The sequence below is a fragment of the Leuresthes tenuis genome, unplaced genomic scaffold (genome assembly GCF_036924035.1).
Source record: "Leuresthes tenuis unplaced genomic scaffold, fLeuTen1.0.hap1 SCAF_11, whole genome shotgun sequence".
In the NCBI taxonomy this organism is placed as follows: Eukaryota; Metazoa; Chordata; class Actinopteri; order Atheriniformes; family Atherinopsidae; genus Leuresthes; species Leuresthes tenuis.
Genome location: NW_027325365.1, coordinates 18,609,182 through 18,635,293, shown reverse-complemented (window position 1 = coordinate 18,635,293; position 26,112 = coordinate 18,609,182). Strand labels below are relative to the sequence as shown.

General features: G+C 39.0%; 4 protein-coding genes across 4 annotated transcripts; 3 read left to right on the top strand and 1 right to left on the bottom strand.

Annotated features, from left to right (window-relative positions):
- Positions 1 to 3,632: 3,632 nt before the first annotated feature.
- Positions 3,633 to 9,542, top strand: LOC140318211 (uncharacterized). Its single transcript, XM_072395919.1, has 7 exons — positions 3,633 to 3,959; positions 6,960 to 7,110; positions 7,500 to 7,643; positions 7,796 to 7,924; positions 8,029 to 8,268; positions 8,509 to 8,634; positions 8,988 to 9,542. The coding sequence occupies exons 1-7, from the start codon at positions 3,808 to 3,810 to the stop codon at positions 9,213 to 9,215; spliced, it is 1,170 nt and encodes a 389-aa protein (XP_072252020.1). The 5' UTR covers positions 3,633 to 3,807; the 3' UTR covers positions 9,216 to 9,542.
- Positions 9,543 to 10,760: 1,218 nt separating this feature from the next.
- LOC140318209 (L-threonyl-[L-threonyl-carrier protein] 4-chlorinase-like) lies at positions 10,761 to 13,150 on the top strand. The gene is made up of 7 exons (XM_072395917.1): positions 10,761 to 10,833; positions 11,442 to 11,609; positions 11,793 to 12,045; positions 12,134 to 12,225; positions 12,441 to 12,580; positions 12,693 to 12,797; positions 12,901 to 13,150. The coding sequence occupies exons 2-7, from the start codon at positions 11,480 to 11,482 to the stop codon at positions 12,985 to 12,987; spliced, it is 807 nt and encodes a 268-aa protein (XP_072252018.1). The 5' UTR covers positions 10,761 to 10,833; positions 11,442 to 11,479; the 3' UTR covers positions 12,988 to 13,150.
- Positions 13,151 to 14,289: 1,139 nt separating this feature from the next.
- LOC140318644 (glutamine amidotransferase-like class 1 domain-containing protein 3, mitochondrial) lies at positions 14,290 to 15,998 on the bottom strand. Its single transcript, XM_072396453.1, has 5 exons — positions 15,890 to 15,998; positions 15,275 to 15,387; positions 14,915 to 15,086; positions 14,629 to 14,830; positions 14,290 to 14,540 (listed from the first exon to the last, which is right to left on the bottom strand). The coding sequence occupies exons 2-5, from the start codon at positions 15,380 to 15,382 to the stop codon at positions 14,348 to 14,350; spliced, it is 675 nt and encodes a 224-aa protein (XP_072252554.1). The 5' UTR covers positions 15,383 to 15,387; positions 15,890 to 15,998; the 3' UTR covers positions 14,290 to 14,347.
- A 732-nt stretch (positions 15,999 to 16,730) lies between these two features.
- Positions 16,731 to 20,467, top strand: LOC140318208 (uncharacterized). The gene is made up of 9 exons (XM_072395916.1): positions 16,731 to 16,792; positions 17,283 to 17,396; positions 17,475 to 19,151; positions 19,254 to 19,353; positions 19,437 to 19,585; positions 19,674 to 19,786; positions 19,882 to 19,971; positions 20,056 to 20,178; positions 20,274 to 20,467. The coding sequence occupies exons 1-9, from the start codon at positions 16,738 to 16,740 to the stop codon at positions 20,421 to 20,423; spliced, it is 2,571 nt and encodes an 856-aa protein (XP_072252017.1). The 5' UTR covers positions 16,731 to 16,737; the 3' UTR covers positions 20,424 to 20,467.
- Positions 20,468 to 26,112: the final 5,645 nt, after the last annotated feature.

Genomic DNA, 26,112 nt, shown 5'->3' with positions numbered 1-26,112 from the left:
AACAGGATAAGATGGATGTCTTCAGCTTTTTTCCCCATCAGAGAATCACATTAAATCATCAAAAGTCCCAAAATCCATTTCTCAGAATTTTTCAGTTCCTCTACCATGCTGTTGTTTTGACAAGGCCATTGTCAAGGCCCTGAGGCCATTCTTGAGATTCTACAAGTTATATTGCAAGCAAGCATTGCTTTTGTGATGGGCATCAATAAAAATTTGGTGCTCAAGTGAATTTACAGCAGCTGAACAGACTAAAGCCCCATCATCCAGAACCACTTTGTGACTCAGTCGTGTTTTCTTGTAGTGTAGAGCAGAAATGGTTTAGACTACACTGACAAAACCTCAGTAATAGGACGAGTTCAAGTATGTTATTTAAATGGGATTAACTGATAGTAAGAAATTATATATCATCTGTCTAATCCTCTAAAGGACCACTCTGTCAATTGAACATTCATGCAGCCAAAACCAAATCCAGCCAACAAGAGATTCAATATGACTAAGGTGAAATACCTAGTCATAGGAGACAGACACCCACTGCAGCCACAAAAGTCATTGTTCAACATTCTCACACAGGCAAAAGTACTTCCCCAAAATCTTCAAATTGATGTTTTGGAGTTCCCCATTAATGATCTTATGTTCCCAGTGTCTGGTGTCCTTTATGTCAGAAATTGCTGGCCCAGTAGCCAATGTCTATCATAAAACCCTGAAACCAAATGACTTAAATGTTTCTAACAGGCTGAGGATGCTATCAAATGTTTCATCAAAGAGCCTTCTGTAATTTGGACAGCCTGTAACCTCAAACTGTTTCTGTCTGCATACTAACATGTTCACCTTCTTTTAAAGACACATAGGATCGATGCCTCTCCCTCTCTGTTTCCTCGTTTTAGTCTAATGCTATGTAAACAAATCAACTTTATTGTCCAAGTGTTTGGAAAATAATTCATGTGACTCTGTGCCATGCATATGAAATAGCTTTCAGAGATACTTTTGTGGCTCTACTTGGCATTCATTGTAAAATTGTCATTCGCTAGTCAGCAATTCTGCTGTGCCGCTGGTCCCAAAACACCAGTAGCATGTATATTAACGACTAATACATTACTCAGAGAGTTTGTTTGCATTCATGTTAATGTGGGTGAATGCAGATTAGCATGGATGCTGGCCTGTGTGTCACTTTGCTTTGTCATACACAAGAAGAGGGCAGGTGTATACGTTAGATTTATGCATAACGGCCCCAGGACTCAGCCAATCATGTAACTGAGACATTTACACCGGATCTAATTTATTTTGAAAGTTTTTAGTCAAGAAATTAGAGATGCAGTTTTATCATTGAATGTAAAACAGCTTTTCTAATTCAGTCACTGACCCTTGTTGATTTGGTCACGCTACTGTAGAGCTTGAGACTAATCAGGTAAGAAAACTGTTGTGTTAAGCTACTTTTAGAATCTGACTGCTGTATTTCCCCTGTCCGATTTAAAAATCCAGACCTTTTCCTTTTAGATTATAAAGAATTCCACTCAAACACAAATATGATGAGCCATAAAGCAGAAGAACTATCCACCATTCAGTGGTCCTCACTCTGTGGGACACTCTTGATTCCTCTCTGCGATATCTTGTTAGGCCAAAAATCAATCCTTCTATGGAGTAGCAGCCCATTTGTCCTGGCTCTGACAGAGGTTTGGGTCAATAAAGGGACTGCATTGCTACTCCCTCCTTGCAAAGCCTGTGCTTGGCACAGCATTTCTCTGACTGGCATCCATGATAGATGGCACAGACATGTGAATGCAATCATTGGAGCAAGTCAAAGCTACACTGGGAAGCGCTGACATATTTTGTTGTTTATCCTGCTTTTATCTCAGGGCATTGCATCGGATGGTAAAATGACTGCAACGCCGACCATGCCTACAGTGTACCGAAGTACATTTAAGATTTATGTTGTTTGGAAGGGTTGCCAAGAGAAATCCTCTTCTCACTAAAAAGAACATGGCAGCACCGCTCAGTTTTGCACATTTTAATCTAAATAAAAAACAAGACTTCTAGAACCAAGTCCATTGGAAAGACAAGAGCAAAGTACAGATGTCTGGTCATAATGCACAGCAACATGTTTGATGAAAACCAAACAAGGCATTTTAGCATAATCATCTCAGAACAGCTGTCAAGCAAGTGGTGGAGGGCTGATGTTTTGGGCTTGTTTTGCAGCCACATGACCTGGACACATTGCAGTCACCATCAGCTCCTCTGTATGCCAAATTATTTTGGGTGCTACATCTCATGGTTTACTGAGCACCTCTCCTCACTTTGCAGCTATCATTGTGGTCATTAGCTTTGTTTTCAGTTAGCCCGGCCTCGTGTTTCTGTATTTAGTTGTGTATTCATCTTCTCGGTTTTTCCACGAAGGTGATCAAGGCAGAATCTTGAGTCTGGTTCTGCTAGAGATTTACTCCTGTTAAAAGAAAGTTGTCCCATCCACTGCTTTGCTATGGGGGATTGAATCAAACGTGAATATTTGATGTGATCCATTGATTTCCTTTGCTAAATTACCTAAATTACTTATTATATTACTTGTGTTTTTTCAGTTTATAAGAATAATTTAGATTAATTGGACTGAACTGTACTGCACCAAATTTGAAAATGATTGGATTGAATTGGGTTGAACTGAATGGTTTTGTATCACACTTGTTTCTCCTAAATTAGCTTGCACAATGCACAATGCACAATGGAATCAGTAGTATATGACATACTACTGTCAGTCTGCACAACAGGTCACGTTTGAACTTTGAACTTGTTTCCAGAGGGTAAGAAACTTTTCGAGTTCCACAACAACTTCACAAGATCAAAAGGCTCTACATTGCTCAAAATTAGGTACATGAACAAAAGCGCATTCTATATTGGTGGTAAAAGCGCCTAAGGAATTTTCATCCACTCACAGTAAGACGTGACAGTTTCATATAGGCCACTGGACAGCAGCTACTGTAATTTTGGTAGGACAAAGAGATTTCTTCGTCCATGTCCTTCCTCACTCCACTAGTGGCATTGAATCTCGTGGACTTGGTTGAGAAGAGCCAATCGTCTTCGTAATTGTATTTTCTTAGTGTTAATAAAAGACATCTTAGCTTGGCTAAGTGAAACATAATAAAGAAATTTCTTTGATTTATTTGGTCATAACACGTGATTTACTAATTAACCTGTAATGAGCAGACCAGTGCATACAATTACCCTGATCTTATCATTATATGTCATGAATAAATATATGCATAAACAGTATTATTATCTGTTACACTTCTTGCATTATATTATCATGCAGAAATTATGCATATCTATTCAGTTTCCCACCCATTATTGTCTTTGTGACTGGCTCATTTGAAAACATTACAGCTCAGCTAACATGCAAACAGTCTTCACGACATAGACACAATTAAAAACACAGCGCACATGCAACCCTACCCCCTCCCACACACACACACACACACACACACACACACACACGCACCCACACCCACACCCACACACATTCAGCTCTGAGTGGACTTTCCCACATCTTCCAAATGATTTAAAGCCAACTGTGTAAACGAACACTGTATGATGAGTTTACGCGAGGTACAATATGTAAATAACCACAGTGGGACAGGCCCTTCTGCACGTAACGCTGAAACAGCTTGTCACTTCCTTTTCTTTGCATCATGTGGCTCTTGGTTTTAGCTCCTTCCTCTTTTGTTTCATATCAATAGTGACTTCACTCTTTATGCTTCTCACCACATGCCGAGGGGAGACTTTGTAATGAGACTTTGTTGAAGACTTTATGAAAATTTGACAATGTCATCGGTCATGGATGGAGACCTGCTTTCTTTGTCATCATCCTCATTGGTATCTTCCTCAGCAGCAGGAACACAGAAAGACACTTCATCTAAGACTGACAGCAGCTTCCCTGAGAGCCGACAGGAACACAAATCACCCGAAGAATTATGGTTTGTATATATGTTACATTTGTACGCGAAAACAGGAGGAGAGGAGAGCTTAATCTTAAACAATCTCCTGACCTAAGCCCTGAACTGTGAACATTGAGGTATATTAATTTCTTTTAAAGTGGTATTCACTTGTACGGTTACGTCTGTATTGTACAAACCTGTCGTAGTTGTGTCTACGCCCGTATCTTTTATTTTCCTCACATAGTGGTTTAAGATAACTCAAGAATATAAGATAGTTGATTGAGTTTGTTTTTTATAGAATTGTATAACTGTGATCTACAGTATTTTAAAATGTATGAAACCCTCATTACATATAGAGATGCTCGGATAGTTTAATGACGAGATTCAGCTCAGTGAGAGGGGGAGTGAAAGGGTATAGTGAAGTTTCCCATGAGGTCATAAAGATGTAGGCTTCAGTTCGTTGTTTCACTGACTCCATTATGTTGTAAAAACGGCTGATAAAATGCTATCTGTTATATAATGTCAAGCCTTTGACCTGAAATATAATTTGTATTTTATGGCAACAGCCATTGTTCTTAATGTGGACACATTTGGTAAAGGCCATGTCCACACTACTTAAACGAATAAGTAGTTTACCATGTGACATGTCTGAAATGATATATCTGATCAGGAGTGAAACTCCACAGTCCTGTTCATTGTTAGGCAACTCAGCTATGGTCACTGGCTGGTTACACACAGTCTTGTTCTGAGTATTGTTTTTCAGGGTCACTGTTAGTAAGAAGGAAAAATATTATCTCTCTCTTTATCATATGCCAAGACAGAGAACTACCATATAGAAGAAAAGAAAAGAAGAGCACAGAAAATGAAAGAAAAAGCAGTGGCATTTAGGTGCTCTTCCACAATGGCCTGCAATTGAAAACTTTGACAAACTGGGTCACACAGTGTTCATCCATTGTCAGAAAATCAGAAAATTGAAAAAGCTCTGGATCAAGAGAACATGGAGAATGTTGTGGTCCCAATGGGACAGCTGAATTTATAGAACTGACTTGCCAAGACAGGGTACTGGACATGGGTGGGTTAGCATTTCATGCTATATTGGCCACTAAAATTAGGCTCTTTTTTTGTTTCAATTAATTTAATTCAATTTTAACTGTTATCTTTGTAGTACACTTCCAAAACTGCAGAGCAGGGGATTTAAAGCAAATGATTCACCTAGTAGTGGCATCAAACAGCCTTCGCTTCAGCCTTTTCCGACCTTGTAGAATGAAGAGGGGTGACAGGGTACATTGTGCACACTTAGACTGAATAAACTTCCTCTTTTTACAAAGTAGCATTTGTCATTACCTAATAAGACCATATGACTTTTACACAAACAACAACATATTGATAAAAAAAACACTGAAAAAACACTTTCCGGAAACATAACTTTGCTTATGGAGTATGTATTTTTGTGAAAATGTCACACTTTCAGGAAATAATGAAAATGCCATTGTTTTGAGCTTTGACAACAGCACATATTTCACATTATGTGGTGGCTCTGATAAGTTTTCACAAAAGCCTAGGTCAGTATTTATTAAATACACTCAAGGCATGTTCCTAGTTTACATCTGTGTGTGCAGACTAATGTAAACTTTAAACTTTAAATAGCTGAAGTGCACTTGGTTTTATGCTGCAATTTAGATCTACAAAGTTGACTAGAACTAGGGAAATGTGGGTATGACTGTAAATCCAGACCCACAGACTCTCCACAAAACAGGCTATGTAGGTACTTGAGGAACTAGAGTGGCATTCATTTGCAAATGTTTTCCTGTTCATGTACCACGTCTGTGCATACCCTCCATAAGAACATAACATTTTTGATGAACATCTGTAGGTTAGTAGTCCTACATCTGTCCACTGCAAGCTACAAGCTACCATCTACCAGTGTCTTACAATGTTTATCTAAACTGGAAAAAGAGAAAGCAGGACAAAACAGAACCATAACCCATATTACATTAAAATAAAAAATAGATACAACCCAATTACTTTTGCTAAGGTTACCTATGTTGTTTATGCTAAGCTAAAAAAAGCTAATCTGTCTCATTAGCTTTATCAAACCGCTCCTATGATTTCACATCCCACAGAACTGTTTAATCTGTAATCTATTATTGGACAAATTGCTTAACATTTCAAATAGAAATTTTACTTTACACATAAAATCTATTTCTTATAGGTTATTTTGGCATTACATGTACTTGCATGTTCCTATTTATATAACCTTCATCTGACAATGCAACTCTCTGATATTGTGTAACAGGTTTTTCACATAGCGGGACACTGTACATAAGTGGATGAAAGCATGTATTTGTGGAGGAGTTTAGCCCTAAGGGGGGGTGAGAGGTGATTGCAGATTGTGACTCTTTGTAGTACTAAACTCTGTGAGGTTACAGTAGTCCACTAGTATGTTTGTGTGAAGAAGCCCTGGAGGGGTATCACGCAGAGTTGTGTGCTTCTCTTTGAGCAGATTCCCTCAGGTCTTCTCTTCTGCCTCCCTGTCAGCATTTACTTTAAAACCAGATAGAATATAGAGCAATAGAACTGATGGAAAATAACCTAGTTTGACTAATTAATCCAAGCAAATATTTTCATTTTCTGCAAGAGGTTCGCTAGAAATCAACATTTTCCAGGGATCATCACCCACATTGTTTCCACAGGCTATCAGTGCACAAATACATCTAATCATAAACAGAGATTTTGATTGGCTAGCAGAGCAGATGCAGAGAAATACATCAAAATGTGCTCAGATGAGTGTGTCTGAATGTCTTGAGTGTATAATGTGACTGCAGTTGTGTGTGCGTGGGTTTGCATAATAGCTGCTGTTCGATTCTCTGTAAGTGCACTCAATGCGAGTGGGTGTTCAAAAGTACCTTGACTTTCTTTTGTGCATACGTGTGTTTGCTTATTAATAGAAAACCTCTTCTAATGTTCATCATGATCAGTTTTATTTATGGACCATAGCGTCCTCATTCCTTGTGTCTGTGTTGGTGTGCGTTTGTGCAGGACAGAGAATATGAACCCCATGGGGGACAGACTGCTGTCCACAGAGGAGCAGGTCACTCTGATTACTGAGAGTCTGACAGTCACTTCCACTGATCAGGAGAAACTATTGCTGCTCAACAAGAATACCGAGCTCCGCAGAGTAAACAAAGAGGTACAACATCTCACTAAACCAGTCCAGATTCTCTACAGGCCTGCTGATTTACCGATGATAAATTACAATTTGCATTTAGCTCTCTCTGAAAACCTGAGAATGCATGTGGGTGTTGTGTAAGAAGTGCTGCAAAGCTGTGCAAATATACATTTTTCACAGCTTTGTCTCCGATTTTAATTACATGATGCTTAATAACTGTAATGCAGTCAGAGATTTAGTGATGTGCAGAGAGCAGAGAGAAGTGCCTCACCCCACTTTCTGATGCCCACATTGTTGTGGGGACAGACTATAGAGGAGAGCAGTAATGGTGAAATGAATGATGTTATTGATTACTGCAGTGGAGGCCTTGACAGTGATGATTTTTATGCGATGACGTTGGTGTGCCACAGTTGATGAAGCTGAACGAGGACTGGGACCAGGTATACCGCAGTGCCACGCTGGGTCTGCAGCACAGAGTGGAGGCTTTGGAGCTGGAGAACAGTGCCATCAAACAGCTAAACAGCCGACTGCTTCTCAAAGCTGAACAGCAACAAGTAAACACCCGTACAATCACAAGCATACTGCAATGGCCTATACACTGCAATGAAAGTGCGTGGCAATATGGTACATGGGGGAATTCCTTGCGACAGACAGCAATTGATGTGGTTTACATGTGTGATGTTTACTGCTGTATTTTGACTTACAGAGTGCAAAGGAGTATTACGAGCAGGCGCTGATGACAGAGCTGAAGAAGAACCAGGAGTTGCAGGAGTATATCAGGCTGCTGGAGAACAGGATGCATCACCCAGAAAGCAACAGCAAACCTGTCAAACAGGTATTTTTGCGCACCTGCTCAGTTTGTTATTTCAATTTCTTTCAATTTTGTCTGCTGTAAGACCAGTATGTAGCTCATCACCTCATCTTACCTTTTCACTGAAGGGCAGCTTTAGTGCTGGGATGATCGGATCGTACACCACCACTAATCCCCTCGGAAGACCTAACCTGTCATACAGCCACGTTTCTGGGTACAACCCTTTATCCACCTTTTCCCCAGCTTCCTCCAGCCCAGATGCAGGATGGCAGGGAAAAAGCCAGAGCAGTGCTTCAATGGGATCTTTGGGAAATACTCAGCAAGAAGTGCAAGATTTAAAAGAGCAGCTGGAGGCACGAAGATGTCAGGTGGGCTACTCTTGTCACCACAGCACCAAAAAATGTTTTAAATGTCTGATGTGATGAGAACAGAACTGATATCAAGTCACTGTTGCCGGGTAAAGATTTGCTCAATACTTAAACAAAGGCTTCAATAAGACAGTGAACTGCGCCACCAAGTGGTGGCTCTGGGCCAGAATAACAAATAGACCTGCAGATCACAAAATGTGGCTTTAACACTGGCTTACGGCCATGTTGATGTGTCACCAGACTGAGATTTATGAGGCAGAATATCAGACCGAGCACAACAACCACAAGCACACGCTGCAGGAAAACCGAAAGCTGAGGAAGAAGAGGGAGGAAATGCGCCAACAGGTGGCACTACTGCAGGAACAGGTAACGTTTAATTATCTGTAATCACACCTATACAGCTGGCAAATATGTTGTCTGATCCTGAGCTGAGTGAAAAGAATAGACTTTAGTATCACGCTGAATTGGTTTAATATAGAGTTTGCAACAGCATGTTAAACTAAAGGAATCCTATGATCTGAAATGAAGTCTATTTTAAATTGAACACTCCTCAAATAAATTTGAATTATTGTCACTTTTCCTCATCGTATGAACTTACAAAAACCTGTTTAGGAGATAAATACACACTGATCTGCTACCTTAATGTCTAAAAGATCTTTGTTTGTCAAGTCTTGTGAACTCTAGTGATCCTATTTTTTGTTGATCTGAAATGGCTGCAGCTCAAGATTTACGAGGATGACTTCAGACGAGAGCGGTCAGACAAGCAGATGCTGCAGCGGCTGTTGTTACAGAAAACACCTCCAAACAAGGACCCGGTGCTCATCCACCGCTGCAATAATGAGCAGCATCTTCTGGGGAGAGACAAGAGGACGCAAAATGAAGAGAAGCGAAAGCAGCACCACCCACTCTGCCCGAAGCACACAAACAGGGACAAAGAGTCTGACTGAGGCTCTGAGGGAGAGGAACACGAGGTCTTTCACACGGAGAATCAATTCAAAGACTAAAATGAGTCTGAGTCTCGAATAATGAGAATTGTTAATTGTGTCAGAAACTATGAAAATTTGGACAGCCACTGGAAAAGAATCATAACACCTTTACAGTGGGAGTAAAATCAGACTCTTTGAGCAATTTTTATTTTTGTCATCTTGGTTCTGAATTTAACAGATATTGTATATCTTTTTCATATGTCCCAATGTGATATTTTTTTTAAATCTTTATTTCATGCTAAGAATTGTTATGTACTCTGATTTTCATAATAAGACGTCAAAACAATTGTTGAGTCTGTAAGCTCATTAGTGATTTCAAACCTATAAAAATGTTTTCATATTACCATGTAACTAATGTGTTTGTGATAACGTAATAAATTCAGATAAGGAAGTGTGAGTAGCTATTTCAAAGAAACGCTGGTCATGTTTGCTCTATCTCTTTCCCTCTGTGAAGTGTTTTCCATCACGCTCATATTGTTCCTGTGCAAGATGACAAGTCATAATCCACTGATTTATCAACTGATCTACACAGATACACAAAGAATCAGCATGACTTGACAAGAATGTCATTTCTCTGACATCAGGGGGCAGCATTGCATTGCAACTATCTGCATGCTCAAACTACTTTCTCAGTTTTTAAAGAAAACGTCGACAGTTGTTTAGAGCTGGATCACCCATCTATCCCAGTTATATTTTTTTTCATTTACCCTCCTTATGTGGCAAGAACCAAACATATGGCATTGACGAAAGAAACGCAGAGTAGAAATTCACAATAACACAGTCAGACAACAAATGCAAACGTCTAAAACAAAGGCTGTAAAGAAAATTTTTGAACAAGAACAATGGAAAGATGACAATGAAAAAAAATGTGAACATTTTATAGGCTGAAATAAATGTACAAAATTGTTTGTCTTGTAATTCCTCTTTTTATTTTTCATTGGTATTTTCCAATAGTCAAAAAGAATAACATAAACATAAACCTGTTATAATGTGATGATATTCTTAAAAACACATAAGTGACAGAAAAGACTGACCAGGGAAAACAAGTAACAATGGAATCATTTAACCCAGAAAAACAGCTAACAGTAAAGGTGAAAAGACTGATGCTGGCAGGAATCGTGTGATTATTATTCCTCAGTCACATTCCGTCTTTGCTCAGCTGTCCTCACACTCTCATCTGACACAAAATGAATTTTGCCTTTGCCTGTGATCAGTCATCATTCTGTCACTCTCTGAGTCTCTGTCCAGGAACAAAAAAATGTTTAATACCAAAATGTGATGAGTGAAAAAAATTGGGGCTGATACAGTAATAAGTTCAATCAGGACGAAGTTCAAAAGAAAATTAAAAATAGTCCTTATCTTCGTGAGTCACGTTATCTGTTTCCTTTTGAAATCTCATGAGGCAGCCCTGTCTATAACAACATGTTTAACAAGTGTATCCTGTAAAGCAAAGGTTTCAGGATGCTGACTCAGGAGTAGGATGGTCCACAAGCAGCTCTGTCCAGTATATAATCTCTGTCAAAAAGTGTTGGCAGAGTCCAGACTCACACAAAGCAAGAAAAGACTGCACAGCAGACAGGTATGGATACCGTTTCTACAGATTCATTCATTCTGACAAATATGTTTCATTTGCAGATTAAAAATTTACTTAGAAAAATTAAAAAATCTGCACTGGGATGCAAAAAGATTGTACTTAAAGGAAGACATTTTTGTTCACTTTCACTGTGTTAAATGTTTTCTTTTGAATTAACTTTGTTTTTCATTTTTTATTTCATGACAACATAACTGTCTTCAGACAGTTTTGTTGTCTGACTGTTTTCAGTGTCCATTAAGAGGATAATGTTTGTTTTCTGGACCTCAGTCCGCAGGTTAAAAAAAGAAGAAAAGAAAGACTGCTAACATGGACAGTGAACATAATTTAGACAGTTTATGAGGTGTGGTGCCTGGTTATATTGGTCTTGAAGGCTGAGTTAAGTCTGATCTACTGTGTGTGACTGTGGTTTTCTCTTCAGGGCTTCAAGGGATGAGCAGCATTCATTTCTATGTGTTTATGAACCCAAAGGAAAACAGGATAAATACCAAACTATTAAAAAATTTGAACACTGCTTGACTATCCTTTCTGTCTTTATGCAAATCTTTAATCTCCACCATCATCAACAATCTCTACGTTGTAAATTTTGGAAGCAGAAAGCCTGAGGCATCAGCAGTGAAACAGTCCAACAAAGATGACTTCATCCACAGCTGAACTACAAGACAGCTACAAGCAGCAGGGCTTCCTCTCACCGCTGCCTGTGTTGAATGAGACAGAGCTGAAGGAGGCTCGACAGGCCTTTTCTAAGTTGGAGGAGGAATTTGGTAAGGAACGTATATGGTTCTATGATTGTCTTTTATTGTTATTGTCTTTTTGTCCATCCTAAGTAATGATAAGTTCCACATACAGTAGTTTTGATTGGGTATTAATTCTTCAGTACTGCCTTAAAAAGAATTTGTGATTTTTTCCAATTTAATACATTTGTTTTGTACCTGTTGCATCCCCAGGTGCAGAGTACACTCAGTACAGCCTCCACAATGTTCATCTTCAGTATCCATGGGCGATGAACCTGACCAAACACCCCCGTATCCTGCAAGCGATCCAAGCCATCCTGGGCCCTGACGTCATCCTGCTGGACTCACGCTTCATCTGTAAATATCCAACACTCAAACCAGGTCACACCCAGGACAACGAAGAGAACAAAACCAAACCTGATGGAGAGAATGGATTTCCATATGTGGCCTGGCACCAGGACATGAGGTGAATCCGACTTTCTAAAAGGAAAAAATGGATTTTATTTTTTTCTGCTTTTCTTTGTTTTGTCTGAATGTGAGTATTCTGTTCACAGGTATTGGGGTATTGCTGGTGGCCCTGTTCTCTCTGTGTGGCTCGCTCTGGATGACTCACTAAAAGAAAATGGCGCCCTTCAGGTCATCCCAGGTACCTATATGCTGCATATGTACTTTTTGTGCAAGCCGGAGTCTTAGCTCAGCTACAGCTAAATAAGTGTCTGTTGACCCCCACCTAAATGTACAAGTTTTTTTTTTTTTAATGAATGAATTTTGTATGTATAAGTGATCTGAATAAAATAGCATGTAAAAAGTAATTATCAGAATCAGCACTCTTCCTCACTGCCATTTGTGCTCTGGAGGTAGGCAGCCACTGTTCTGGCATGTTGCCCCATCGCCAAGCCACCCGCCCTGGAAACATGCTGTCAGTCAACCAGGAGATCCCAGAGGAGCTGGTGCAGGTGGAGGAAGCTGTGTTTTGCCCTCTGAAAGCTGGGCAGATGTCTGTGAGTTTGGTTTTTAATTGATTCTTTTTGTATATTTCTTTTTTTGTCATATCGTCTCTTAAACAGGTCTTAAATTATTTAAGCTGAATGAATCATGAAATTGTTTCAACAGATTCACGATGGACTTCTTGTCCATGCAAGTGATGCCAACACATCCCAGAGGAGGCGCTGTGGCTTTGTGATCCGTTATGTTCCTACCTGTGCCTACCCCATACAGGTGAGAGGAACGTTTTTTATGGTCTGCTTACAGTTTGGGATAGTCAGACTTGCATTGTGTATTGACTTTGTTGGTCTTTTTGCTTGAAATGTTTTGCTGTCAGGATGCTGATCGACCCAGGAAATTCAAGGCGACACAGTTGGCTTGTGGAGTGGATCAGTTCAACCATTTCTCCAACAAAAGCATTTGAATGATTACTGGAGTTTTGACAACATTTACTTTTACACTTTACCAGAATATCTGAGTTATATTAAAAGCCAAATGTCTGTTCTGAGTTTATCACTAGCTGTATTGATTTCTGAGATATATTTCACAACATATTGAAGTGTTGAAATGTTTGGGAAAAGTGGACATTGAGTTGTAATGATCGTTGCACTGCTTGATGAAGTTTTAAAGAGACAACCAACAAATAAATAAAAATGAACTCACAAACTATAGTCGGTAATTTCATTTCTCTTTTCTCACTGTATCTAATTCTGTACCAAATAAAGAAATGTAATTAGTTGATTTGATTTTAAAAGCTAAAACATTCATCAAGTTGCATGAAATTAAACACAAACATTCATTAACTAATTCTGAAGACGGTTTTCTCAGAGCTATCTCATCTATTGTAGTCTGCTACCACTGGTTTATTGTGCTGTAGAGCTAAATAAGTGATATGTGTGTTCCTGGTTATTAAAACAATAGACCGACAGTGTTATTTTACTAGAGATAACAAACAGATGAATAAATAATTGAACAAGGGAGAAGGGGTTCACTTTAGTTTCTCTTTCTCGATGCTGAGTAGGTCCCGCAGCATTTGAAGACCTTCATCAGGAGGCTGAAACAGCTCAAGAGGCGCAGCTCCCTAATGAGTGCATCCGGTCTGACAGAAGAGAAAACAGTACAGAAAGGCAGAGATTCTCTATTTTGTTGCTATTGTAAAAAACTTTATCTGACCCTGAAATGGCTCCATACTCCTGCCCTGTCTCCTCTACACTATGCAATAGTTCTAATAATCTGGTAATTCCACCAGGCATGGTTGAAACTGAGGTTTATTCTAAAAAAATGCAAGCAAGATGATCTGAATTATTATTCAACATGAAATGCATTGCTGCCAAGTCCATCAGCCAAGAGGCCAAGGGGCCTTGCTATACCCTGCTTCTACTGTCTTCTCCACACAGCTTCAGATAACTTCTCATTTCATCTGCTCTTCACATTGCATGCAAATTAGCTGTAAAGCTACACCCAGCAAGTAGTCAGGATTAATTTTTCCAATATTTAACAGGGAGCCCATGGGCTGCCTCGCCTCACTTTTTTGACAGTTGTATTGGAGAGGGACTTTAATGAGTTCTCTCAGTGTTATTCTCATCTGTAGAGGAAAAATAATTGCACAGTTGTACTTCCCAGAAGTTATTTTATTCAAAAATTTGAACACTTCAACAGTTTTGACAGTGTAACATCTGATTAATATTCAGACAAAATGTGAGTTAAGTTAATATTAAACTCAACATTTTCAAATGACATTTTTTAAAGAAAATAAATACAATGAATTCGTCATAACACTCTTGTTAAGCCAGCTTCAGTGTCTCTTTAACCATGACACTGATTCCATCAAACACCTGGTGAAAGGGAGCGTTGCACATGAAGGCAGAGGTGGTGACCAGCTTATTCTTTACATCAACGTGAGCTTCCTCCACATCTTTGTTCACATGTTTGCAGCCCATCTCCGTCACAGCACCTGCTGTCTGAGCGTATGGCCACCTGAGGATGAAAAGAAAGAAAAATGTTGAGTGAGACTGTTTTTTTGTTTTATAAACATCTAAATTATGTAAAAAGCTATTTCACACACTTTTCACACTCTTTGTCCTGCCCCAGGGTGAGCTCACATCCAGGCAGGATCTTGGCAGCCAGAACAGGGGAGATGCAGCACATGCCCAGAGGCTTTCCAGCTTTGTGGAAAGCCTTGATGAGCTTCTCCAGATGTGGCTGGACGGTGCAGTCCTTATTCTTCACGGCCCAGTCACTCAGGTTCTTAGCCACGCCAAAGCCCCCTGATTGAGCGCAACAGAACTTGTTAAAAAAGAAAGGTTGCATCTATCTTACTCTGTTCTCATGTATGTCTGAGGCCGACTCACCTGGGATGATTACGGCATCAAATGCTGAGACTTCTAACTTGGCCAGGTCAGTCACATCACCCCTGGCGATGCGGGCGCTTTCCTGCAGGACGTTTCTCTTCTCTTCGGTAGGTTTCCCCTCACAGTGATTTACAACATGCATCTGATCTGCATTTGGAGCAAACATCTGCACCTAAAATCAAACACCAGCATGTTAAACATTCTACACCATGTTAAACTGGGTATCTATGGGCTCCCTTTAGAGTTGCTATTAAAACAAAGTGTGTTATAGGTATGAATGTTATAAATGAGACTGGATGTTGAAATTTGACACAGAAAAAAACCACTGTAATAAATTGACTCTTCTTCTCTTGCACTTACTTTTGCTCCGGCTCGGCTCAGATGAACAAGCACGGCCGAGGCCTCATGGATCTCTGTGCCATCATAGACTCCACAGCCTGAGAGAATAACTGCAACGCGCTTTGCCATGGTTACTGTAAAACACCCAAAAATGCATTTATTTCAAGACTTTCTGTTTCTGTTAAACTGTCGTTAATTCAACTTCCATAAGTGTGACAATCTATTTGTTTCCTTGCAAAGTGAAAGGCTTATGAAGTGCAATGTTTAAATCGCTGAGCTTGTAGCATCCTGAGCCACCTGCTGCATGTTCCTATAAAAAATTTAGAGAGCCAGGTGAGCAGTTAACTGCAGTCGACTGCTACCTCTGCTGCTGCCAAGTAACACTGTTGACACTAGTTAAGTTTCGGGAAGACAAGACTCTGCTTAATGTGCATGACTCAGTTTGACTGAATAAACATAAAACTTGAGGTTGTATCAAACATATAATCAACCCATCTTTGCCCCTTACATCAGACAATCTGTCATCCCTTTTTATTGTATTAATGGATATCTAAAGTCAACATGTTTCTTATCAAATGATATGGCTAAAAGCATCAATAAAGACAGCAAAGATTTTTCTAGATTTAGATTTCTCACCTTGAACAGGAAGTTTAAAGAAGCACGTAATCAGGTCTTCAGTTGAGATGTGCTGGTTGAGCTCTGAGGCAGACTTTTTATAGTCCTGACTGCCTCTTTTGTCTCCTCCCTCAACCTGTTGTCCAAACTGGTGACATCATACATATTAAGGTAAGCAGGAACGCTATCCCCTTGGAGCTAATAGTGCTGACTCATACCTCTTAATCATTGCTATAATAAGACAAGTGAACTTTTAAACAGCATAGTTAGTCTATTCAGACATTTTTCACTGAAAGATTATTTTATTTGTTTTGACTCCTAATAAAACTTTTTTTTTGTTGAACAGAAGCTTGTTTGGGGGACAAGATCTGATTTTAATAAATGTGTTTCCTCCAAATGGAAAAACTCATCAAGACATCAAAATAAATCCCCGAGTATGTAATTATTCATAATCTCCTCTTTGAAATTCACAATTTGTACGCGCGTAATAAAGATAGAACTGCGTTCATAACACTCAAAATTATTAACCGTCACATTAAGGAGGAAAAGAAAAAGAGATTTTCAATTACATTCCTGAACGTTGACACATAAAACAAGTTTCCAACTGCAGTGCTTCACATTAAAGACAGATAATAGTCATAATTTCATGTGCAGTTTATCACACTGTATATCCCCGCGCTGAACGGTCTCTGTTATTTCGCAGGAAGGCGAAGCTTTTCCTGTAACTGCCAGAGTGGTGTGAATAAGATGAGATAAGATAAAGTATAAGGCACTGTCCTAGACTTTTCTCTCAAGTTCCACCTGCGTGCTGACATCACACGTCGCTCCTATAAAACCAAGCCTTGAGTCGTCAAAAGTCGACTATAGTCATGGCTCAACGAAGCTCGCTACACGGCTCCGTTGGCATTCTGAGCATCTCTGCTGGTAAATTTTTCCTTTCGTACGTCAGTCAGCGGCAGAAATTAGTCTTATCATTAATAATTGTGTGTAATACACACATTATTAAAACTAAAATACGTGGCTCTGGGGCGGATTAATACGACTCCTGTAAAGTTTAACTTGTGTGGTGTAACGTTTTCTTAAAAAAAATCTAAGCATGTTATTTAAGTAGAAGAACTACACTTAAAATGTGTTAAATGATGTACCTGCCGCTAATATGAGGCCATGTCCATTTGTTTAATTTTTTAATCATTCTACTGAGAAAAAAATCCTTTTAGGAAAGACTTAATCATACTGGATCATTCGAAGAGTCATACAGACACCTTCTTGATGCCATTTGATTTGGCAAAATATTCTCTAAAGGGACATATATAAATTAATGAAACAAAAAATCAAATCAATAAAACAAAAGCATTGTAACTTTGTCTGTTCTTGTGCTGTAGTTTAGGATAATCGCTGTGTTTTTGACCTACAGGCTCTCTTCTGCTTTTGGTGAACAACTACGCCAGCTCTCCTGAAAAAGACTTCATCCCTCACACTGCTCTGGGGATTTTACTCCTCATCGTTGCAGCCCTTGTAGCTTATGCAGGTTTGTATTGATTTAACTGAACTGTAATATTACTTTTGAACATACAGATGGTCTGACCCTGCCTCATCTCTCTCGTAGGTGTCCGTCACAGTCTGTCCCACGCCCAGCTGTTTTCCGCTCTATGTCTGACTGTCTCTGCTCTGTGGTGTGGTTCGGGTCTGGTGTACATCCTGGTAGGACAGAGGGTGCTGCAGCACACAGAGCTGGGGTCATCTCTGATCCCTGGCCTGGCAGCATTTACCTTGGCCTTGTTCATCATAGGCAGTGTTGCACTTTTTGTGAAGAAAGTAGTTCTGTTTGTCATAGCTGTCTGCATTTCTTTAGCCTGCGCACACCAAATTGCTGACCTGTCAGCTGCAGGGTTTGGTCAGTCTGCTACTGCTGCTAACTACCTCCTTGTGTGCCTTGTGGGTGTTTACTTTGGATTTGGACATCTACTGTCCACAGTCACTCAAGGTAAAGTGGAGCCTCCTAGTACGGGCCTGAAGCAAAAAGATGAGCAGAAAACAAAGCAGAACCAGGACAGTAGTGATGCAGTAAGTGTAGGTTTGGTGCTGAACTTGTTATCTGCCTCTGTATTAGCCTGTCCCCTGTTAGGTGTGGTCCCCCAGCTCTTTGTCGGTCATGTTCCCTGGTTGTGGACAGCTGGGGTCTTCCAGCTTGGCATGTGTATCATCTTTTATCGAGCTATGGACATGCTCGCTGCCACTTTCTATGGTTTCACAGCCTTGCTGAAATTTACAGAGGGCTACAGTGCTTTGTTATCTTTTTACTCCATTCAACCTATTTCCCCTGTCCCCTTCCCTGTGGTCTTCTCAGTGCTTTTCTTCATCCTGGCGCTGTTCAGCTGTCAGAAGAGCTTACTGGATGGACTCTACCAGTTATTCTTTGCAGCCTATTGTATTTCTATTGCAGCGCAGCCTCAAGGCTTCTTCCAAGGAGGCACTCAGGGTGTGCAGGCAGCCATATTTGTAGCTTCTGCTGGCATGCTTTTAATTACCTCATTCAACATGGTCTCCACTACCATGATTCCTACAGGACAGGGTTGTTTCAAGGCTTTAGTAAGCAGGATGAGGAGTCTTACTCTCAGAGCTCACAATAAGGAGCTACACGCACCTCACCTGGGCTACTCTAAATATGCAGATGCAGAGGTTTTAGGCCATGCCTGCAGTGTGCTGGCTACTTTTGCCATCACAGCCACAGTTGGTGACAGAAACCCATTGTCTGTTCTGGTTCTACCCTGGGTGGTGATGGCTGGTGGGGCGCTGCAGCTGCTGTGTGGCTCGGTAGCATTTGCCCGGGGTAAAACCTTTGAGAGCACAGTCTTTATTCTCTACGGGGTGATGTGGACAGTGTGGGGGCTGACACGATACGGCGGCCTCTACGGTGAAACCAGAGGCTTCAATGTAGCTGTTGGGATTATTGGCTTCATGCTGTTTAACTGTCTGGTGACAGTTGCAGCGTTGTTTCTGAATGTAGCCTGGTTTGTCTACGCATTCACCTTCCAGCTCATCCTCATCAGCTTCCTGCTGGATGCAGTAGGTGCACTGCCTTATGGTTACGACATAGGAGTCACCATCATCTTTGGCCTGGTCAGTTTTTACTTTTTTCTGGCAAACATTTTCAATAGCACATTCCAGTCTCCCCAAATCCCCTTCGGAAGACCTCTAGTCAAGCTGGGCGGTGTGGGGGGACGGGCAAATATCTGCCCTCACGTGCCGGCCCGCAAGGCCACGTCAGTCCAGCAGATTGCAGGTGAGAGATAACATACAATGGTGCTGATTTCTGAAATAAACAGTTGTTTTTATGCTAGTTGTGAGTGTATTTTTCCTCTCCCCCACTCCTTTCCTCATGCAGATATCATGAAAAATGGTGGCATATGTGGAATGCCAACTGACACCGTCTATGTGCTGGTAGCAGCCTGCAACAGACCAGATGCTGTTGTCAAAGCTTACAAGTACGTTTCCATTTTTATAAGAGCTGCCTTTTTTATATCGGTTTTGTGTTTCCCTCTCATTGATTTGTGCTGTTTGGTTTCAGGGTGAAAAAACAAGCTCAGGACCGACCCATGTCTATGTGGATCTCCTCCATAAAGCAGCTGGAGCCTGTGAGACACCTGCTGAGCCCCCTGCTCCTGGACTTCATGGAGGCTGCGTGGCCATCCTCCATTAGCATGGTCATACCCAGAGGTGGCTGTTTCTATATTTGCATGTGAAATAGTGTATGTGGGCTCCTGCATGTTGGGGTTTAATATTATCGGCTTTCTGTCTCACACAGGTCCCTGGATGGACACGTTTGGTTTGGGAGACGCTGCCAAACACATTGGAACTCCTCAAAGCATTGCTATCAGAAACCCAGACTGTTCAGTAGCAACACACCTTATTAATCTGGTAAAGATCGTGAATATTGATCACTGCATACTTTCAGAACGAATAAAAATCAACCAGGTGGACCTTGAGTGAGCAACTATTTTTATTTTTTGTAGGTGGGGCCCATTGCAGTAACCTCAGCCAACCCTACAGGCGAGGCAGACACGACTCACCATAACCAAGTTTACGCCAAGCTGGGAGACAAAGTAATGATTTCAATTAAGTGTTAATAAAATCACAAGGAGATGATGATGTTTTTGATAACTGTATGTGCATTTTGCTGTTTCTAGGTGGATGGGGTGCTATGTGATGGACCCTCACCAGAGAATATTGCATCCACTGTGGTTGACTGCACCAAGATTGAAACAGGACACATTGGGTTCTTCAGAGTGGGTCTCATTCCAAAATCCAAGGTCACGTAAATATTCCGAAAGTTTTCTCATTCTTTGAAACATCGTTCCGGCATTTAGTTTGTCTGTTCACACTAAAGTGTTTTTGTGTTTTGTAGGTTTTTCAGATTTTTGAGGAGGTTCAGAGTCGGCACAGGCAGGGTCACACAAATCCTGCTTTTGAACACGATCTGCACCCATCAGATACACAAATGGAGCAAAGTTCAAGAGGGGACGGCCCGGCAGAGTCAGCAACTGAAAACTCATAACCATCCACTGTTTTACACAAAACAGATCCAGATATAAGAAATAGATCATAGGATCTATGTTATAAGCACGGCTTGAAGATGCTGCCAGCTGAATAATAAATATTCTACTTTAATCTGGCAGATTAAACAGATGTGTTTATAAAGTGTGATTGTTTGCTTGAGTGTACACCATTCATTGTATATATTTAACAAAAATACTGTTGTGTATTATATCTATTGAATTATGTTTATAGAATTGCAACATGTCAAATAGAATGTGTGAACTGTTTGTACTTAAGGGATCGTACATAATACACTTCTACCTTACACATAAAGTATGGATAATAAAGTAAATTTGTGAAATCATAATCTTTCAAACAAGCACCCAAGGTGAAATCCAAGCCCATGATGTCATTGAGATATGTGATAAGATTCACCTAACTTTTTTAAATCTCCAGATGATATTTGAACAAATTTGTGCAACAGTAAAAAGAACTTTGTCTAAAAGTTGTCCTCAAAGTTTTCTATAATCTTTGACTGATGGTAAGGAAAGCACAACTCTTTATTCTTCAGACACGGTTGTAAACGGGTTACTTGTTTTGTGTTTTATATCACAAGCATCAAATTTCCATAGACACACTGGACCATGCTTCATGTCCTTTCTCCTTTTTGTCAATTCAAATTCAGTAAAAAATAGTAAATTACTTTATAATAAAGAATTAATTCAATTTTAGCCAAATATTCTTTGTTAGAAATACTTATAAAACCAAGCTTGGGCTGTGACCATAATCTAAACTTTTTTTTTTTATCTCAAACAACATTCCAATGTTTTCATTGTTTTTTCTCACTTTATTATGTTTTTTATTATGTTATGCTGATTATTCCACACTAGAATCAAACAGCTCATTATGCATGGATCTGTCAGTTTACCTTGTTTTTCCATGTAAATCTATTTCATCCTAAGTCAGATTGGATGTTATTTATCTGCCATCTTTGGACCCCTCCACAAATGCTCTTTGTATGTGGACTATGGTTTGGCAACTAAACAACAGTAAGACATTTGTCCAGAAGCCATTATTGTCTTGCCTTTTTCAAAGGTTTCACTGAAAAACTGAATTTTCAACAGCAGGTTTTTTAAGGACCTCTCTGTATTTTCATGCATTAATCCTTCCTATGTTTCTGCCTCTGCATCAGATAAAAACGTTGTCATCCTGTTTGGGGAAACATAATCACAGAGCCCTGTGCTCCTGGGAACTTAAAGCTCCAATCCGGTGACTGTATAACACATGTAAAAAAGTACTTTTCTTGTATTTCATGGCTGTTTTTTGTGGCGAAGTGCAATGTTACTCGTACCAATGTGGGTCTATATACAAATTTTTACCATGAACAAAGGTAGACTTAAACTGAGGTCAAGGCATATATCAGAGGCATTTCATTAAAAAATGCTCTTGATCAAAACTGTAAAGTCTACTTAATTGAGACCTGAGTCACTGAAAAAAAAAGTTGGAGACAGAAGAACGCAGCAGCTCATGAATTGATGACCAAAACTTGCAAACTGGAGACATGCAGTTAAAAACCTATCGGGAGGTCCTATTGTTGGCTTTTATTGAAAATTATCTATGGTCTAAATGAGGTGACGTGAAATGTTACTTGTCTTTGACTGTTTCTTTATTAAAGCTCTTCACGTATGGGAAAACTAAAGCAAACTCTTAATGACTCTATCATGTTAATCTTGTATTTCAGTGAAACATATCAACCAATTATGTTGTTATATGAACCAGTTCTTCCTGGTGACCAACCATCTATCACAAGTTTCTGTGTCCTGTGAAATGTTCCCTGTTTCTTGCTTGTCATTCCTAAAGTTTCTTGCCACTAACAAGGAAAATCACAAGGGTGATGTCTTAATGAGTCTTTCACTGACACCATATTATATTACCTGTAATGAAGAAAAAGATTTAGCTTTTTCCTAATTCTTCATTAAGTCTTTCTGCACAAATATTTCTGATATGTCTAACATTTTGTGACTAGAGAAACAACTTTAACTTATTAAGAAAAAACACTGGAAAAAAGGAAATATAAAATGAATTGCCATTGTTTTCGGATGTGCAGTATTTTCCACAAAGAGGATGCTGGTTGTCCTGACACTGACACACAAAAAAAGGAAGAAGAACATTTTTAAAAAGAAATGTGTTGTTCACGTAAGTGCAGAGTCTGCAAAGAGTCTGTGGCAACTTGTGAACATGTATGACAGGAACTAACACATGTTATTTTGAGCAGGATGCCAGCAAGGCACCAGCACCAGGAAAAAGAAGTCATTTGAAAGTTCGGTCAGTGTTACTTATTGATGATGTTAGCTAGTAGAGGAGTCAGGAATAAGCCTTAACCATTTTCAAAATCCAAAATCAAGCACAGTAAACAAAGTAAATGACAAGCAAGAAACAGTGACCTCGCAGGAGAAACAGAAACCTCTTGGTCAGGATCGAAAGATTAATAATCAGGAAGAACGGGTTCAAACAGCAACATTATTGTTCAATACATTTCAGGGAAGTCCAGGTTTAGCATGATGAACACTCAATGAATGATTGCTTTCGGTTTTTTCCACATGAAGAGCTTTAATGGTAATACAATAGATGATCAAATCAAACAAACATCCTCATCAAGTTTTTGTGTTTTAATTTGAACCCATTCAAACCTGAATCAACAAGTGTATGAAATCTTCACCTTTTCAAGATGCAAACTATAAGAATATTAACTGTGTGAAACAAGGGTTTGTATGACAGTTTGAAGTCGGACTCGAAGAATGTTTTCATATTCTGGAGATCCAATGTGTTTCCAGTTTCTGTTCATCAAGTTTATCATCTTTTTTATTTCCCTTGATTTTCTTCAGATGGAGTTTTATACCACAGAGAGTCATGAGACACATGGCAGTAGTGCTGCGGTTCACAGCCCAAAAATATTCTTTGTCACACTGAAGTGGGATCTTTATCTGTATTGAATACAAACTATATAATTTAGAAATTAAAGATGTCTTGAAATAATACGTTTAATATCTGTATCAGGCTTATTATGCTTGTACTTGTTATTGATATTCTTTGGCTTTTTTTTTTACCTTTACCTTCTTTTTTAAGTGTCTTTCATCCAGGAGTCAAAGTCAGAGTCATTAGGACAGTCAAATAGACAGTGAGTCTTCCACGTAATATTAATAGAAAAAGACATTATTGTAAGACGTTCACCCACACAGAACGGAAACAAGGAAAGATGTTGTGTTCCAGTAAAGAAGTTGTGCTCCAGTAAGGAAACAACCAGTTTAGATTTAAAGCCTAAATCACTGTTATCTTCTGTGAGTGAAAGACAGATTTAAGAATAAGTTCTTGGTATTTTCCTTGTGAAAGTAATCCAAACAAAATTAAAAGCAAACACATGACACCCAAAAAAGAAACAAAGAACAGAGAAATAAACTTGTGCCATTGTGAAAGATTCCTGATCAGGAAAAATGGGTTCAGACAACAGCGTCATTGTTCAGTACGTTGTTAAGAAATACAGGTTTAAAAGATAACAGTCAGTGAATGTTTCTCCAGCTCAGTCACCAGGAAAATACATTTCCACTCACATTTTTGGAACTAGAAATACCTGCAATGCCTGCATTTCATGCATGAGTATTGAACAGTGTTTAAACTCATGCACACAGTGTCTTTCTTATTTTCCTGCCAACTGGCCTTGTATTAAATACCAATCATATATCATATATATATATCAGGACCAGATATTTTACATTCTAGCCATAAGCAGATATTTCATTTTCTAAACTTTACCAAGCTGCTTTGGTTTGTATATGAATCCAAAGAAAATAAATTAGAGGATATACACTCTAAATATATTTTGTTCTAAAAACATCAAATGGTTACACATCTTCCTGGCAACTGGGTTACGTTTACCTCAGTTTCTATCCACAAGAGCATAAATAGAAATACTGTAGATGATCAAGTCAAGTGAATTTTGAATGTTATTCTTTAAACCTTGCTGGGCTTCCTGAAGCAGTCATGCTTTTAAGCAAAAATTACTCAGAAGAATAAAAAAATAACTAATTTGGAGAATTTCTTTTTTTTCCTATTCTTTGATCGTTGATGTTGAATCTAAATTGTTATCAAGATGTAATGTCATTTAGCATCTATTTACATACAGCAGAAACAGAGTCAATGAACAAAGTAGAAAAATCTTACCAATTTTGACCAAATGTTATTCTTTAGTTAATTGTATGCTATGTGACTTAAACTGAAAAAAAAAGTAACAATATAAAAAAATTACTGTGAAGAAATAGTGACCATTTAAGAAAATGCATAAACTTTGTGAGCAGTGAGGAAATAAAGCATTCTTCGTTACAGGTTATATAATGTGACATCAGTGACAAACTAACTGAGGAAACAGCTTTGTGATTTTCCCACGTTAAAGAGAAGCAACAAAGTAAATGACAAGCAAGAAACAGTGACCATCGCAGGAGAAACAGAAACCTCTTGGTCAGGATTGAAAGATTAATTATCAGGATGAACGGGTTCAAACAGCAACATTATTGTTCAATACATTTCAGGGAAGTCCAGGTTTAGCATGATGAACACTCAATGAATGATTGCTTTCGGTTCTTTCCACATGAAGAGCTTTAATGGTAATACAATAGATGATCAAATCAAACAAACATCCTCATCAAGTTTTTGTGTTTTGATTTGAACCCATTCAAACCTGAATCAACAAGTGTGTGAAATCTTCACCTTTTTAAGATGCAAACTATAAGATTATTAACTGTGTGAAACAAGAGTTTATATGACAGTTTGAAGTCGGACTCGAAGAATGTTTTCATATTCTGGAGATCCAATGTGTTTCCAGTTTCTGTTTATCAAGTTTATCATCTTTTTTATTTCCCTTAATTTTCTTCAGATGGAGTTTTATACCACAGAGAGTCATGAGACACATGGCAGTAGTGCTGCGGTTCACAGCCCAAAAATATTCTTTGTCACACTGAAGTGGGATCTTTATCTGTATTGAACACAAACTATATCATTTAGAAATTAAAGATGTCTTGAAATAATACATTTAATATCTGTATCAGGCTTATTGTGCTTCTACATGTTATTGATATTCTTTGGCTTTTTTTTTACCTTTACCTTCTCTTTTAAGTGTCTTTCATCCAGGAGTCAAAGTCAAAGTCATTAGGACAGTCAAATAGACAGCGAGTCTTCCACGTAATATTAATAGAAAAAGACATTATTTTAAGACGTTCACCCACACAGAACGGAAACAAGGAAAGATGTTGTGTTCCAGTAAAGAAGTTGTAATCCAGTAAGGAAACAACCAATTGAGATTTAAAGCCTGAATGCCTTGAGTGACGTTAACGTTAACATTAATATTAATGTTTGTACCTTTCAAGCCTGAGTCAGCATGAGCATCAGATCATCCTTTTCAACGCGTGGAAGATCATTTTGTTATTTAAGAATTGATAAATATAGGAGCAAAGTAAATCATTACCAGTGAGAGACCAAAGTTTAAATCTTAAAACTTTTATTGTTTCTTGTTTCTTTAGAGGTTGAAAATAGGTTTTAATGGACAGTTTTACTGGGAATTCTTCAGCATTTAGCAGGCTTTATCAAATAAAGCTTAGGTTTCAGAATGCTTCATAAACAAAGCTGTAGGAGTGAATGGATTCAATTTTCAAAGACTA

Bases quoted from the DNA above. Each gene is read 5' to 3' on its own strand.
- LOC140318209 (XM_072395917.1), top strand. From the start codon at position 11,480: ATGACTTCATCCACAGCTGAACTACAAGACAGCTACAAGCAGCAGGGC. The intron at 12,046-12,133 runs GTGAATCCGACT...TTCTGTTCACAG, and splicing joins GCCTGGCACCAGGACATGAG to GTATTGGGGTATTGCTGGTG. The intron at 12,226-12,440 runs GTACCTATATGC...CTCTGGAGGTAG, and splicing joins CGCCCTTCAGGTCATCCCAG to GCAGCCACTGTTCTGGCATG.
- LOC140318644 (XM_072396453.1), bottom strand. From the start codon at position 15,382: ATGGCAAAGCGCGTTGCAGTTATTCTCTCAGGCTGTGGAGTCTATGAT. The intron at 15,087-15,274 runs GTAAGTGCAAGA...GTTTGATTTTAG, and splicing joins TGAGCCGAGCCGGAGCAAAA to GTGCAGATGTTTGCTCCAAA. The intron at 14,831-14,914 runs GTGAGTCGGCCT...GCGCTCAATCAG, and splicing joins TGATGCCGTAATCATCCCAG to GGGGCTTTGGCGTGGCTAAG.
- LOC140318208 (XM_072395916.1), top strand. From the start codon at position 16,738: ATGGCTCAACGAAGCTCGCTACACGGCTCCGTTGGCATTCTGAGCATC. The intron at 17,397-17,474 runs GTTTGTATTGAT...TCTCTCTCGTAG, and splicing joins AGCCCTTGTAGCTTATGCAG to GTGTCCGTCACAGTCTGTCC. The intron at 19,586-19,673 runs GTGGCTGTTTCT...TGTCTCACACAG, and splicing joins TAGCATGGTCATACCCAGAG to GTCCCTGGATGGACACGTTT.
- LOC140318211 (XM_072395919.1), top strand. From the start codon at position 3,808: ATGTCATCGGTCATGGATGGAGACCTGCTTTCTTTGTCATCATCCTCA. The intron at 7,644-7,795 runs GTAAACACCCGT...TTTGACTTACAG, and splicing joins TCAAAGCTGAACAGCAACAA to AGTGCAAAGGAGTATTACGA. The intron at 8,269-8,508 runs GTGGGCTACTCT...ATGTGTCACCAG, and splicing joins TGGAGGCACGAAGATGTCAG to ACTGAGATTTATGAGGCAGA.